Genomic DNA, 16895 nt, shown 5'->3' on the forward strand with positions numbered 1-16895 from the left:
GAACGTGAAATATACGTATTTTGCATCTGACTGATAAGGATGAATGAATACGCATTGATGAGGTGTAATCAAATCCTTTTAAGCCGTAAAGAACGAAGCCACATCAGCTTTTGCCATTTGGAGCTGGACGATTAATTTTTTAACATGGAAACAGTTGTGCGGATTCTTATGCGAATTTCAGTGATATTCAGCTCAATACGAAGCAAATTCCTTAAAATTCTATCCGCAGAAACGCCCTCTTATAGAAAACTAAATTAGGCAATAGCGGAATCCTTTCTGCTAAACGCGGTCCAATTGCACTAAAATTATGGCAAAGCATTAAAAAAGTCCGAACTCCACTACTAAGCGCACAACGATTTGCGAGGACCGTATCACGTTTCTATGTCGTTGGGCTTGTATGTTTGCCGAGAGAGATGTAAGAAAACCTAATGAAAGTGAGTAAAATAGGTCAATCAATCTTGCAAACTTCAATCCAGTCTTTCTTAGACGGTGTTTAGTACAGGAATATTATACTTCGTAGAATTATAATGAACCAACTTTCATCAATAAAGTAAGGAAAACGGCACAACATGGTTTTACATGCATATCGATGATGAGATTACCAGACCTCGTATCCTGGTTTGCGACGTTGAAGACTTCCTCTTTAACTTTATTTATTAAATGGAAAATTGCTAAAAGTCGATTCTTGAAAATTTCGTCATTTTTTCTTTGTGCGAAGAAAACTCTCTGGAAACTGCAGGTGATGATATCGATGTATTCTCCTTAAAGAAAATTAAATGGGAGCGGAGATTTATGAACACCACCAAGAGGACGGGTGGTTTGGAAATTTTACCGTGGATAAATATTAGGGCATCATCGTAGATCCAGCTAGACAGCTAGCAATTGCAAGTCTGCAATTTTGGGGTCATGTATTGAGAAGACCTCGAGGACATCTGCTCCGACAGAGGTCCAATCCAAGGTCCTCTGAAGCCCGGAAGACCTTGTCTGACATGGAAGGGTATGCTACAGAAAGCCATTGACTGGTCCTTCAATACTCCTCAGATTTAGGAAGAGATGCTTCAACAGCTCAAGATTCCGAAATGCATTATTAAAGAGGTACGATCCATCCCGGAGGAGTCGGATTCCGATCCAGACCCAATCTCCAACCAATCTGAGCGAGGCGAGGAAGTGGATGAACCAGAAGACGACTTCTTACCATGGTAGCTAGCCTTTAAGCTTTTGTAGCTTCGCGACAATCAATCGCGCGAAAGTTTCCTTGTCCGGTGCCGTTATCGCTAAAGATGAACCAGATGCTCGAAACCAGTCCACAGTATAAACGGTTTTAATAATAATTTGAATATGCAAGTGAGTCGTAAATTATACTTTTTTCTCTTAATTATACTTGAATTTGCCGTGAAAAAGATAACATCTTAATCAACATTAAGATCTCTTGAACCAGGCAGAGATCTGATATAAGGGACGATCTTCACGATATAATAATTTAATATCTTCATAAAGGCATTGATCCTTCTGATTTGAGAGGAACCCTTCTCAGTGGTAAATTCAAGAGCATGTCTACTTCAATCAAGCTTGTTAGCTTCGCCCTTATACCACGTCCCTCATACCTCGTCCCTCCTTCTATTTTATTTCTTTAAAAGAGAACAAGCCAGCATCATATCTTGAAGCTTTTTCAAAATTTTTTTCGCACTGAGACAAGAATCATGGGAGCTTATAGAAATTGGACCGCGTCAAGCATAAAAGAACTAAGCAACATTAGGTATTGCCAAATTTAACATTAACATTTTACTTTTTTAACAAGAGAACGTTTTTGCAGATTTCTTTGAAGATATATATGAATATGCTTAGAACTGAGCAGAAAATTCCTGAAATTTGCCCAAAAATCAGCAAAATCGTTTTCATGTGAAAAATTCAATTAGCTGATGTGGCTTGATTCCTTCCTGCTCAACGCAGTCCAATTGGACTGCATGTTGCACTCTGGAACTATAAATTCTGGCTCTTCTGGCAAAACACTTACGTGCATAGGGAAACTAATGACACATACGTTGTTTTTAAACCGGGCTAGGATTTACAGTTCCAAATTGCAAAACGTAGTCCAATTGATGCTGAGCAGTTTTCCGTTTTAGAAATAGAGTAGGACAGGAAACCTTCAACGGCGAAAAGCAAGATACGGAGAAATTGAACGATTTTCACGGTTTGGGTTTGAATATTGGGAATGGAAGGATTGTCGATGATCGGATAGCGATACGGCGGGATCCGAGTTGACAACGGCGGGCGAGGGTGTTTACCGGGCGCGGGCGGGCGGTGTTTGCATGTGTAAGATGAGCAGGGGCCGGGGTGCGGGGTGTCCGAACGGAGCGCCGCGCGTTTATGCAAACCGCCGAACGCTGCGACACCCAAACAATGAACTTTTGTCGCGCCGAGCCCCATCCACTATAATTACGCTATAATTGCATTCACGCTATCGTCTGTTTGCTCTGCACCCGCCCGGGCCCGCGCTCGCTCCCACCGGGGTCCAGTCTTCGATTCTTGTTTCCCGTGCTTCATGCCGTGCCCTCCGCCGTCGCGTCGGCTCGGCGCGCAACTGTCCCACAGCCCAATTTAAGCGGCAATAAATCCAAGAAATGAGGCTTGGAAAAAGTTTGATGATGAGGCGTAGATCGGGAGTCGGTAAATTGCGCCAATTTTGGGGTGAATCGCGCCGATTCTCTACAACGATGATTGTGAATTGCGCCGATCCCGGAAAATTGGAAAAAGAAAATTGCGCCGCTTACGTCTAAGACAGTTTTTAGTGGATTTTAAAAATATTGCAGGTTTGACAACACTGGTGAAGTGATTTGAGAAGAAACTTAAAATGCAAGCTTACCTGCGCTTTACTTCTTCTCTGAATTGAAGTGATATGATGCCCGTTCCGCGAATTGATACCAAGTGAGTTCATGTCGTCCATATTGCCTGAGGAGTTGATCAATTCTGGCTTGTATTTCGCTTACTGGGGGTCTGACTCTTGCAGGAGTGTCAATACTTTGAATTTTAATACAGACCTCGAGTTGATGATTTAGTAGAGTCTCTAGAAAAGCGAAAAAAGTGCTCTTCTCGAAATAGGCGCAGTTTACAATCTGCTTTTCCCCAGATTGGCGCAATTTACAATCAGCTTCTTTGGGAATCGGCGCAATTTACAATCAGCTTCTTTGGGAATCGGCGCAATTTACCAGCTTCCGCGTAGATCACCCCTAAAATTAGACTTTGCACCTCCTTTATTTCAGTTCTGGCGGCGACAGAATGCGGTCGCTCCACGCTCTGCGGCCATCTAGGAATCGGCGTTTAGGCATTAGACTTTGGGGTTATATTGAAGTTTCGTTTTTGGATTTGCTTAGTGTAGTTTGTGAAATTTGTGTAGATTGTTAATATGGGATAAAAATCAAAATATTGACCATGAGAGAACGCACTTAAACCTATACACAATTATTCTATTATGCTATATTATTCTATTAGTCTATTTTTTCAACCTCGTAAACCCATTTGTTTTTTATTGTACGAGGGGCGTTCAATAAGTAAGTATCCCCCCTCTCTAAAATTCATAAGAATGGACCAATCTTAAAAAACTTGGGCTCAAAATCTTCCTTAGGATATTTTGAGTTCAACAAAACAAACCGCAACAAAATCGGACGATATGCGGCCGAACGCGAGCCGTTTGAACGCGCCGAGGTGCTCGACGCTCCCGCCGAATCTGCGAGGATTTGAAGTCCGCTACAGGAGAAGAGCTTCTCTGCCAAAGCCTCAGTCGTTCATCACTGACGAAAAATCAAAGAAATTTTTGTAGAATAAGGGGCTTACCTCACTTCTCCACATAACCAGCTCGATCCAAGCAAGTCTGATACTGAGACTAAGACTAAGAGAACAGCTTTTGGATGCCTCGTGCGTGGAAGTCTTTCAGCTGACCGCGGATGAAAGAGTGGACGGCTTGTTTGACCTCTTCCACTGATTCAAAATTAACTCCTCCGAGTTCAGATTTCAGATACGATAATAAATGGCAAACCAGACCACCATTTATTCCCGTTCCTGAAATCTGAACTTGGAGGAGTTAATTTTGAATCAGTGGAAGAGGTCAAACAAGCCGTCCACTCTTTCATCCGCGGTCAGCTGAAAGACTTCCACGCACGAGGCTTCCAAAAGCTGTTCTCTTAGTCTTAGTCTCAGTATCAGACTTGCTTGGATCGAGCTGGTTATGTGGAGAAGTGAGGTAAGCCCCTTATTCTACAAAAATTTCTTTGATTTTTCGTCAGTGATGAACGACTGAGGCTTTGGCAGAGAAGCTCTTCTCCTGTAGCGGACTTCAAATCCTCGCAGATTCGGCGGGAGCGTCGAGCACCTCGGCGCGTTCAAACGGCTCGCGTTCGGCCGCATATCGTCCGATTTTGTTGCGGTTTGTTTTGTTGAACTCAAAATATCCTAAGGAAGATTTTGAGCCCAAGTTTTTTAAGATTGGTCCATTCTTATGGATTTTAGAGAGGGGGGATACTTACTTATTGAACGCCCCTCGTAAGTGTTTATATCGTTGTATTCGGGCTATTGTGTTTCATCTCTCTCTTTCTCTGATCCCTGCACTATGATAATGTTGATATGATGTGAATTCAGAGGTGTGTGGTTCATACGACAGCCTTCACAGGTTTGATTTTGGAGCGTTACCATGCCCATTTTGAATTCAATTGCGCTAAAGAAAAATACGGAAAGTTTTCTGTTGGGATCCCTTTTAAATCAGACAAATTTGAAAAATGCAAAATTGTGTCGAGAGCACGTAAAGCTCACGAACTAAGAGTTCTGCTTCGCGCGCCGTCGGGGAAGGTACCTACACGCGTATCTCGTGGATCTCGTGATTACGTGATTACGTGATTTGGCTTTGCGGTCTTTTTTTTTCGCGTGATTCGTTTTTACGATTTTTGTCTTGCGATTATTGTTGGTTGACTCTTGTTAGAGTGTGTTTATGAATTGGTGAATGAACGGTGTGTGAAGTCGGAACGGGATTAGCCTTCCAGGCTATTTGAAAAAAAAAAAAAAAAAAAAAAAAGTGATGTGATTTTGCCCGAAGACTTTGTGAACTGCGGATATCATGTTTCTTGTTACAAAGACTTCACGTCCCTAAATTGAAAGTATTCCCAGTGTTATCAACGCCTGAAATATTGACACATGAATCTTTGACTCCCGAATCGTCTATTCTTGAATCTTTGCCTTCTGAATCGTCTACTCGTGAATGTTTGCCTCCTGAATTGTCTACTTATGAATCTTTAACCCTTGAATTGTCTACTTTTGAATCTTCGACCTTTCGGTACGTCCACTGCCAGGCACCAATTTGGATCCAAATTCGACCTCAGGGTCACAAGGTACTTCAAAATTTTTATGTAATAGAAATTTAAATTTCTGATGCGTGTGTGACGGCGGGTCTGATAACCCGTGACCTCGTTGAGATCGCAATTGAATAGCCGCATCACACGTGAGAGAAAAAATTATTTACTCAACAAAGGTAAAGGAGTGGAAAGCGATCATTTTCTTGAGAGAGAGTTCTCAATGAACACAAGGTTTATTAGGAAGTAGACTTTAAAATCGTTTGGAGAGCATGGAAAACTCACAGACTTAAGTTTAGTGATGTGATTTTGCTGATGAATTCGGGCACACGTGCATGAACGTTACCTCTTTTGGCAGAGAGAACTGCAGTGAAATTGCCCGACGGTGCCACGTCGATGGCGTCCATTTAACGGATAAGGGTTGCCCGCGAATGGGGTACTTGTGAGCCACTTACGGATATGAGTTTTTCCGTAAGAGGAAAATCTTCAGTAAACCACTTACGGATGTGGGTTGTCCGTAAGAGAAAAATCTATGGTGAGCCACTTACGGATGTGGGTTGTCCGTAAAAGGAAAATCTTTGGTGAGTCACTCACGGATATAGGTGACGATGATGATGAATATTCTCCGGAACCTACTCCTGGCAAAATAATGTTGTTGCCCATTATATTACAATACATTGCATCTCTAAACCCTTTCATTGAACCCTAGGGTATTCTCAAGGGAGGAGGGGGGGGGGTTGATTGTCTCACTCTACCCTAGATTATGACAAAAAAAAACCCCGATATTACCACCTGCAGGTCATTTGGACTACATTTTGCAATTTGGAGCTATAAATTCTAACCCGGTTTAATAACAACGTATGTGTCATTAGTTTCCCTATGCACATAAGTATTTTTTCAGATGAGCCAGAATTTATAGCTCCAAATTGCAAAATGCAGTCCATTTCACAAAAATAATCATACGGCATTTTCACGTAATGCACCTGCATACAAGTAAAAAATTATTGCGAAGTACCATATCGAATCATTTCTGGATTATTTCAGCGAAAAATATATTTCGATCACAATTGCATGAATGTACTTAGATGCTTTGACAATGAACATCACAATCTAATGCTCATCAAGGGCAACTTGCCTGAATCTCGAATTTGTCCAGGACGGTGTTTTTGAAGGTCGGATCTGATCTGGCTGGACCCTTCCAGGTAAAGTCAAAGACGCGATACAAATTGAACACGTCACAGACTTAACGACATAAACGAAGTACTTTAACGAAAGTTTCAATGTTGCTCTCGATCGCTTTACTTCGTAGCATATTCTATGCCAAGAAATTTACTCCCCTAATGGCACAAATTAAGTTGGCGCAGGGAGACAGCTGGATGAACTTGTTAATTTTTTTTTTTTTAATTTTTACATTTACAACCACTTGTCATCAATCGACTACTATCTGCTTCCTTCTCGCTGTGTTTTCTATTTTTGACAATTTTTTTAAACACACTCCGCTATGCGTTCTATTCTTCATTTGACATTGTAGTTTATTATTGGTTGATGTAGCATAACTTCTTAAGCCTCGATGATATCAAAGATCAGAAAGCCTCAGCTATGGCAAAAAGTTTACTTGCATAACACCTTGGCAGTGTCACACATTTACCTCATCATGCTGTCATAAATGAGTCAGAATTGACTTCTAAATTGCGTGTGGTTTTAGATGGCTCGGCTCCCACCACACGGTATGTCAAATCTGAAAAGAAAGAAGCTATTGACCAAGAAACTGACAGTTGAAAAGATGATGTCTGAGGCAGTGGCGTGGCGTGAATTACGATATATCGATTGTTACGCCATTTAAACCTATGGGAAAGGATCGATAAATAGGGTGTTCGCAGGGAACACCTTAATAATCGATTCTTTACCATAGGTTTAAATGGCATAACAATCGATATATCGCAATTCACGCCACGCAACTGGTCTGAGGAGCACGGAGAGCGTTTTTCCTAGGACACTCCTGCCTAATTATTCACCTCTTGATTCCAGAGGAAATCCTCTCGACGAAAAATGGGATCGCATTTTACAAAAAGGAGCCAACGGCATTCCAATGTTGCTAGGATCGCGCATCTTACATTCTTACCGAAAAATTAGAGAAATCGCGCAAAAAATTAAATTTATGAAAGTAACCTTCGTCCTGAAGTCATCATAGTTTATTGGGAGTAAAGATAAAACGTATAGTTGCTCTGTTTATATTTGCAGGGTAAAAAAGTTGCGCAATCTTGGCGACGTTAGAATGCTCTTAGTTCTTTTTTGCAAAATGCCACCCAATGGACCATTAGACAAGGTACGAATTTAAGCGATTTGATACATGTTTCTTAACCAGAATTTCACGTAGAAAACGATTCACACAACGAAAATTACGGAAACCAACTCCTAACGAAGATATTAACGTTTTTATTTCACATTGGTAACGAGGAATTTGAACTGCCCGCTCACAAGAAACTCAAAACTCTACGTGAGTCAAATCGCCCACTACAACGGTTTCAGCAAGCTTCTCAATCGAGCACTGTTCATTTTCTACCATGTGTTGTTCAAACTATTGGCAATTTGCTATAACTGAGCCAAAGCGTCAAGATTGAGGTTGCCAGATTTTTATATCGCAGAGACTGTCATGATAACGTTTAGCGCGCGATGTGAATCACGTAGAGCATTGAGTTTTCATGAGCGGGTGGTTTGAATTCACGCATTAAGAATCATTAAATATCTTCGTAAGGAGTTAATTTCGGTAATTTTCGTTGTGAGCATCGTGTTTTACGTAAAATTTTGGTTAAGAAACATGTATCAGAATGCTGAAATTCGTACCTTATCTAGTGGTCCATTAAGGAATAACTTTGCTGAAACCAAGATAGTTTTTATACAGTGCGAAGAGAACCAACATTCAATATCGTTATTTGGGACCCAGAATGCGTACGCATGTAAATCCGCTACCAAGTGTGATAAATGTGAGAAAAACTGAGGTATAATTCACAAATTTCAATTAGAATGTGAACCGTCTTTCAATGATAATGCGAAATTGCTCATTTTTCCTCCTGGTTTCGCTGCGGACCACTCGGCCTGGGCCGGGGCGACCATAAATAACCGTGAAATATACGATGCCGCAAAGCTATCTATTTTCGGTGCATCCAAGTTTTACGATCTGTCGAATAAACTGTCCGGCCCCGCCTGAAATTGGACGAAACCGATGCAGTATTCATTTATTACCGGCGCGGTTTCAAAATTTTCACGGCGGATCGTTCGAATCGGAGCGATCCGAATGTTTCGATGTGAGCGTGGATAAGTCTCGGATAAACTTGGCTGCTGCTCGTGAAAAGATGCGGAAACAGCGGCGGTGAAAGGGCTACCACATGTCCTCGTAACGCTTCAGCCGGCCGCTATTATTCTCTGCAGAGCTCATGTGAAAGCTTGCCACTTGAACGATATTACTTTGAATCAATTAAAGGTATTCGAAATATAAAATGCCCGATAGCTGGGCGTTTAAGATCAGGGGAGAGTTAGCGTACCTAAATAAATATGCATATAAAGCCAAAAATGCAATTTGCTCATTGTGTAATTTAGGACAAGAGGAAACAGTTGATTAGTTTTTTGGCCCAGTGTCCTCTTTCTATCAGAGTTTCGAGTTTAATGATTTCAAAAAAGTCTTTTCGGGAAAATGAGTTTTGAGATGTTATAAAGGGTGAGCACTAGAAGAAAATCGCACGATACTGCAGGGATGCGTGGTAGTATAGGTACTTTTTGGTATCTGAATTTAATTTTCAGTATTCGATTGGTTTTTTTAGAGTTTATTTTACTTGTATATTTAAGTGTAAGCGGAGAATTGTGAAGTAAAAAGTAGAGAAGGTTGATGAATCCTCCACATAGGATTCCCCCTGACGGCCTGTGTGCCATGGATTTGCGTTTTCTAGTCATGGATGTTATCAAAATGTAAATTTCTTTGTAAGGTCATGAAATAAAAACTATTGTCTATCTATCTACAAAATGCCCGATTGTATTTTGTAACCCTGATACTATGATGCTGTATTCCTACGAAAGTCGAATAAGAGTTCGAACGAGAAAATGTTATTACCTAAGGGCCAGAAGATTTCAAGTTGCGTTATAAACACTGAAAAAAAAACTCCGGCCGTGGAAGCCGTACTTACGGGCTATATGGACGCACCGTACGCGTTCCGGGCGTAGGACCCGGAGCGATTGAAACTACAGCTCCAGCACCTGTAACTTTCGGCTTCTGCGCCCGGGACGAACGATATGTACATATAGCCCGTAACTTTTTTTCCAGTAAAACCACCACATGGAGAAATTCCATATGAAATATTTTCAGATTTGAAGACTTCAGTAGCGTGTCGGTAAAGCCACAACATGGAGAAATTCCGTATAGGAATATTTTGGTTCCAAGAATATCATTAAAAGTCAGATTTAACCAGTATTGTGCCTAAAACTCAACTGAAATAGACTAACATCTTCCCCGCCACATTGTGAGTTGCCTGCGAGAAATAACCAGAGCAGACACAATAAGAGCCGCTTCCACACGCGACAACATCAACTTTAATAGTTTGGTCTACAAAACCTGTGTTATTATTAGACAAGAAAAAAATGACGGAAGTGTAAATGACTTAGAACTTTATGTTCTCAGTATACAGTATTATTTTCATCGTGTAATTGTATTTGTTTTGGAGTGAATCCTACGTCTTCCTCTGGAAGTTTCTGACGTCTGGTGCGTGGCGTTTCTGTGGATTCTTAGATTATTTCGGGAATCTTGTCACTCTAATCGGACGGATCGGGTGTTTTCCTTGGGAAGTTTCTGGCGTCACATGAAGTTAACGTACCGTCTCATGTAGACTAAACTTCAGCAAGAGAGACTTTAGTAGAGAGAGCAAACTTTAGCTAGACAGTGATTTCCTCATTTGGAGAGAAATAATTCCTTGATTTTGAGATTCAAACGTTGTATGTTCACAAAAGGCAAAAAAAAAAAAAACAAAAATAAAATTGTCGAAAGTTTACGATTTATTACATAGATAGCGCTGCCGTGTAATACCTATGTGTGTAGTATCAATCATGTTAAATTATTAATTTTAGTTTATCGACAGGAAAAAGATGTGAACATTTCAGAAAGCAATGAGGTAAAAATAACCCCAAATTTACATTATGTAATACAGCGATTCGTATTTGATTCTTCGACCCAGATTGACATAAAATAGCTTTGAAAAAATAGTCCAGACTCGTCAAGATGCTTATATCCGGTTTTAAAATGGTATGTTTAGGTATGTTCTTCTTCGTGCTTCGTCTTCTGCCTTCGACTAGGCCGTGACCTGTTTGTCTAGCCTCTTAAACAGTAATATGATGCCGATGAAGAGATCACTTAATCTCCGGGGATGAAGGCAGCTCTGTGCCATCTCTTGGCGTCGTCGGTTGCCTTTGGCTATGAGGTCGTCCTACCATACAAATCTTGGCAAGCCTTTCGCCCTCCATCCTCTCAACATGTTCCGACCACATTTATCCGGCGCATCTTGGTCATTTGACAATCCTTGTACCTAGGTATGTTCATGATCATTTATTGATATCTATTCATTAAAAAGGTATATTCACTTTGTTTCAGGCTTGAAAACCATCATCAACGCGCTTCTACACTCGTTTAAGCAACTCGCCGAGGTCATGACCCTGACAATATTCTGTCTCATGGTCTTTGCCCTCTTTGCTCTCCAGGTTTATATGGGCGAACTGAGGAACAAGTGTGTGGCCGTTTACAACGGCACCAACACCACACACCAAGAATGGAAATTGTAAGTACCGCCTCTAATTTTAACACAAAAATTAAAGGTGAATTTTTAAAAATAATTTCGCGGGATATAAGTTAACCGTTTAATCAGCCTGACTGAGTCAACTCTTCATGATGGTATTATAATTTGTGATGGTAATTTATTTGCGGGTTTTATGTTCCATTTACAAGATTCGCGAGGATAGCCAATTGGTGAAGAGTTTATAGCTGATAATGATTTAAAATTACGTTAAAACACCTTATCACCTTGGAAATTTGACAGTATTATCTGAATTTATCTACGATCCCCAAACGCAGAGATATTTTAAGGAAGTTGTAAATGTTTTTGAATACGCTGTTATATTGCTTACAGTGCGCAAAGTGCAATCAAGTATTATACTCCGACTGTTTTTACTGCCAAGAAGTAGGCAGCCAGTTTAGAAGTTAAACTCGGTGGTTACAGACGCTTAAGCGGTTGTAACTACCGCATGTTTCTGCTGAACAAGTACTGGAATCAAAGCGTAGGCTTAGAATTCTTGGTATACTCAAATTAAAGGCAGCCTCCATCGGTGGTTTTCTATTAGTAAGTTGTGTGACAAAATTGAAAAGGTCTCAACAGAGGATAAAGATGAAAACATAAATCCCCTGAAAGACATTTTGCGCCAAACGGTTGCCTTTTCATTCCTGCAAATGGGTTGCATCTCTTGTCCCATTTGCGCGACCCTCGCGCAAATGGGTTACTTAGCAGACGAAAGCATGGAAAAAAAAGGTTCCCCTCGATCCCTCAATAAGCAGGGAGTTTTAATTGTTTTATCCAGTTGCACTGCCAAAAAGTTATCCAAGTATTCAAGCGAGAGAAGATGCTTTTCGGTTCTGGTGGTGTAGAGATTTTATTTACTGAAAATTAATTAGGGGTAGAGCGACCTGCGGAATTTTATGAGTACTTATGTGGTATTGATAGAGGAGGATTAAATAAACCATCTGCTTTCTCCTTGATTTATGTGTGAACACTTTTAAACTTTTTGAAACCTTGGTCAGTCCGGCCTATGAATACGACTGATAGCAAGATATTTTTTAGAGGAATAAAAAAATATTCAATGGATGACACATTTTATTCAATGAGTGAACTGGCAGATTAGTGAAATCACTTTTGATTTAAATTTAATTTTGAAATAAGAAACTCATCGGTTTAATTGTTTAGGATTAGACGCATTGTTTGCTTGTTTGAGCATTCTTGACGAATAAAGTTTATAATCATTAGAATAAGTTTTTGAAGTTGAAAAACCACAGAAGAGCCATTGTAAATTTCGGCAGGAAAGTGTGCAGCATTGCCCTGGAAAATATCCAGGCCGTTTGCCATGATCGTGAAACTTGTGTGGAGAAGGTAATGAAACTATTCCTCACCACAATGATTATAACCCTGCTCGACAATTACACCAAAAAGTTGATGAGTTGGATTCCTCTTGGAAGTCCAGGGACTTAGAGACGACGCGACGCTCTCGCGGTAAAGCACAGTCCAGAGGAAGGAATCGAAAATCAGCTTTTAGCCATGTTCGAGGCTTCACCACGAGCGAATGGAATTCAAATACCGGATTTATAAAGTGGCGGCAAAATTTTTGCGCGTGGCTAATTATTGGTTTGAAGAATTTAACGCAAGTATGAAGTATAATGTAAAACCTGACAAGTGTCAAAAGTTTGATAACACAATACCACCATAGAAAATAAAGCTTTACTCAATAACTCCGCCTTACAACCTACAAGCAAATTCTGCCGAAAGAGTCAATAGAAATTTGAAAGGTGCTCTAATAGCTTACCATTCTGAAGCTCACAATACGTGGGACGAAAATCTTAATTGGATTCAACTGGCTTTTAACTTAGCGAAACATGAGGGTCACGAACACACCCCTTTCGAAATAATGTTTACTTACCCGCCCGCCCATCCATTATCATTGCATTGGTCTCTAAATGAACTATTACCGTCTGACCCCAAGGATGTGACTGCCGTGTGGAATAAAGTGAAGAAGAATTTAATCAACTCCCATAAGAGAACTGAGAAGAGATACAATGAATTGAGAACCGAGTCTCCCTAAAAAATTGATCAGCTCGTTTTGGTAAAAGCCCATCCTCAAAGCAACAAATCACGTCAGATTGCTACCAAACTGGCTCTCAGATGGCAAGGTCCCTATAAAATTTTAAACTTTGTTTCACCGGTCACCGTCCACCTTGTTGATCCGAAGACCGAGGAATTTGTTCGTAAAGCTCATGTGAGCCAACTGAAACCCTATTCTTGCGAGGCGCAAACCATAAGGATCTGAATCAATCCCCGCAAGAGACCTCCCAAGAAATGTATTTACAGATTTTTATGTTTTAAATTTAAATTTTGCAAAAATTTCTGTAGAATTTTGAGAAAATTTTTGAGGAATTTATAAAGAATAATTCTCCAGCTGCCAGGAGAAAGAAATGAAAGGAAAAATGCGAATCAATCCCTTTTCAGCCACTCTCCTGTGTTGCAAGGGTGAAATTTAATGTGTTTTGTTTCTAAATGTGTATAAGTTATGAGATCAGGAAATTTACAGCCAAAGATAGATTTAAAAGGTAGAGCTTAATTAGCTGAAAAGGCTCTCTGCATTTTTGTTTCTTCGCGGCCCTTTGAAGTAGACAAAGTTTTCTTTTGATACTAAGTTGTCGAAGTTTACTATATTAATTGTTACTATATTATTGTGTTTATGTGTTTATTTTTGTGTTTAATGTTTCATTCTCACAATCTCATTCTTGTTTGAAACGCAAAATGCTCTGAGTGCTCGACATTTTTTTCATCCTCAGATGTCCAACTTCAATTCTACCAAAAAGATCTTGCGACTTTTTGCGACTATCAGAGATATTTGAAGTTAAGGTTAGGGTGTTTCACGTTGGTTTTACATTGTCAACATAGGTTAATTCGAGGTTGTCAACTTTAAATGAACTTTTCTCAAGAAATACGCAAAAATCCTGAAATATAACATTTCCTTATTCCTCGAGTGTTTCACATTGATAGTGGCAAAGGGTTTTCCCATGTCGGTGCAACTGTCTTCATTATTTAAAGTTAAGTGTCAAGTGCAGATTTTCGTCGGCATCGTCCATAAGGATGCCGCACTGTGCGGCGTGCTGCCGGCTCAAAACGCGCGCTGGCGCCTACAAACCTAACAGGGATACTTCACGCATTGCGCAATGCATGAAGTATCCCTATTAGGTTTGTAGGCGCCTGTGTGCCCGGTTGCCCGCCGCGCTGCGGAGTGCCACGGCGCGGCGCTTCAATCAACTACTTCGCGACAGAGGTGTTGCACAGATCATATGAAATTGAAGGCGCTCTAACGCATCGAAGTCTGACAGGTATCCTTTAAGAGTACGAGCTTTCCTCGCAAAATAAATCAAGATACTACCGCACGAAAAGAGAGTGGTACTCGGAAAAACTCAGTAAGTCCTAGAATCCGTTCCTAATAACGTTTAGCATAATTTTTGAATTTCATCGAAGAATCGTCCATAAGGATGCCGTACTATATGGCAGTGTGCTTCTGCCGAGTTTGAATAAAATCGCCTATTTTGTACGAGGACGGTCTAACATGAGGAAGGAGATTTGTGATTCAATTCGAAAGGACTTGAGCGTTTTCAGAGGCAAAAAAAGTGCAAGAAGCGAGGACTCCGCGACAGAGGGAGATAAAACGCGGGTCTGGCGGGAGGGGGATTATATTTTCCGGCTCTCAACCACCATCTGAACATTACCACACGAGCAAGGAGACACCATTAAACAACTGAATCATGTACATTGTTGCCGTGCGTCACATTCAAACTCGGATAATTCACACCCCCGAGTGGAAAATAAATCTGAAATGGGCCACTGGACAAGGTACGAATTTCAGCATTCTGATACATGTTTCTCAACCAAAATTTCACGTAGGACACGATGCGCACAACGAAAATTACGGAAATAAACTCCTCAAGAAGATATTTAATGATTCTTATTGCGTGAATTCAAACCACCCGCTCATGAAAACTCAATGCTCTACGTGATTCACATCGCGCGCTAAACGTTATCATGACAGTCTCTGCGATGTAAAAATCTGGCGACCTCAATCTTGACAATTTGGCTCAGCCGTAGCAAATTGCTTATAGTTTGGACTAATTCCAATAAAAATATACTAATAATTTTATTTATAATACTAATAAAAAATTGGATAATATATTATTCTACCTCTCCTTCTCTATTGCTAATATTCCTATTTTGCTCTATTTGCTCTATTCCTACGGTCTTTGCCTACAGGTCTTGGAATTATGTAGAGCAAAATTGAGACCTGCCTGGACCGTTTGCTTTAAATACCCCAAACCATGCTCCTCGTTTGGGAAACCCGCTTGCCATTCTTAGTTGGCTCGACCTCCTGCCCGCAGAATGGGGTATTGTTGACTCAGCTGCTAAAGTTGACTTTACAAAAGAAACCACTTTGCAAGGCGTACCCAATGTCGCGGGTTGGTACGCGGTGAACGGTGACCGGGAGTATGTAGCCAAGAGGACGGACCCAAATCCATACACCCTTATCGCTTACGGGAACCTTGCCATCAATGCCATCTCACTTGGCCTCAGGAATGCTCTCCCAGCTGGCCCGTTACCTGTGACCTACGAGCAGTACGCTTGGGACATGGTGGGTGTCTCGCCCCCGAATGCCATTGGCCCCCACCCCAGACCACCAAATCGGATGCCGGCTCATTTCATCTTCGAGCCCGCGACATAGAATACTTTTGATTGGGACCTCTCCTCCATCTACGTGCCAGTGACCGCGGAGGAGTTAGCGGAGCTTTCGCCAACCCCTGCGCCGGAGTTCACGCTGGAAGAGGAGGATCTGCTACTGGGGTTCAACCTGTTCCAGTCGCCTAGGCCACCCACCCCACCCAGGCCAAACCCTCAGCCGCTTTTGGCCGACCGCCAAGAAGAAGACATGGAGATGGTAGACCTCACCGCCCCAACGCCGGCTCCCCATCCATCTCCCGATGCCGTGCCTACGGTGCCACTGCCACCTGCCCGCCCGCGCACCCGAATGGTTCGGGACGTAGCCACTCAAACTTCTCGAGAGCTCCTTCTCGGCGCACTCCCGACGTGGCTTCAGGAGCTTATAAGGCGCAGGGAAGCCCGATCATCTGCACGGGCTCTCCACCACTCTGCACCCCACGCCAGCGGTCGCTCCGGCACACAACCCGGCCTCACGGCTCAAGCAGTAGGTCCTGTTGTACTCCTCATGCTGCATTCAGCCAATGAGTTCCCCAGTTTGGCCAGTGGGACCAATCACCCAGGGCGCGCGGCAGTGCCCTTGCCACCATCGCCCGTTGGAACCGTCAACCCGATTTTCCGTCAGTCCACGTTTTCAATAGGCCCCTGTTTCCTAGGGCATTTCTCACCCTACGAGTCTACACCTTGCGGGAATGCCGGGACGGCTGGTTGATCTCCGCCGTAGCTTGTAGTTTTGGTTTCTCCGCCGTAATCACCTTTTTGCTATGTTTCATGCTATGTTGCTTTTCTCCGTTTCCTTCTTTTGCTTGCTTGCTTGCTTGTTAAAACGTCACTGGCGCTTTATCATTCCCATTCATCCTTATGACACAAGCACTAGCGAGCACCCCCCATCTTTTCCACCCGCACATATTTCTGTTTGATGGAAATACGTCCAAATGGCGCTCTGCTCAACGCATCTCACTGTGCGCACGGGACAAGCCAAAACGCCTTCAATTTTTGCGTATACAACGCG

The 16895-nt window shown here is 41.8% G+C and overlaps 1 protein-coding gene across 2 annotated transcripts in view; it reads left to right on the forward strand.

Annotated features, from left to right (window-relative positions):
• NaCP60E (Na channel protein 60E) overlaps positions 1-16895 on the forward strand; it is a 362748-nt gene that overhangs the window by 184865 nt on the left and 160988 nt on the right. For both annotated transcript variants that reach the window (XM_019053311.2, XM_072305268.1), the window contains exon 4: positions 10969-11152. In XM_019053311.2, coding sequence (XP_018908856.2) covers positions 10969-11152 — 184 coding nt within the window. The remainder of the gene's footprint in view (positions 1-10968; positions 11153-16895) is intronic.

Source organism: Bemisia tabaci, chromosome 10, assembly GCF_918797505.1.
Source record: "Bemisia tabaci chromosome 10, PGI_BMITA_v3".
NCBI classification, from domain to species: Eukaryota; Metazoa; Arthropoda; class Insecta; order Hemiptera; family Aleyrodidae; genus Bemisia; species Bemisia tabaci.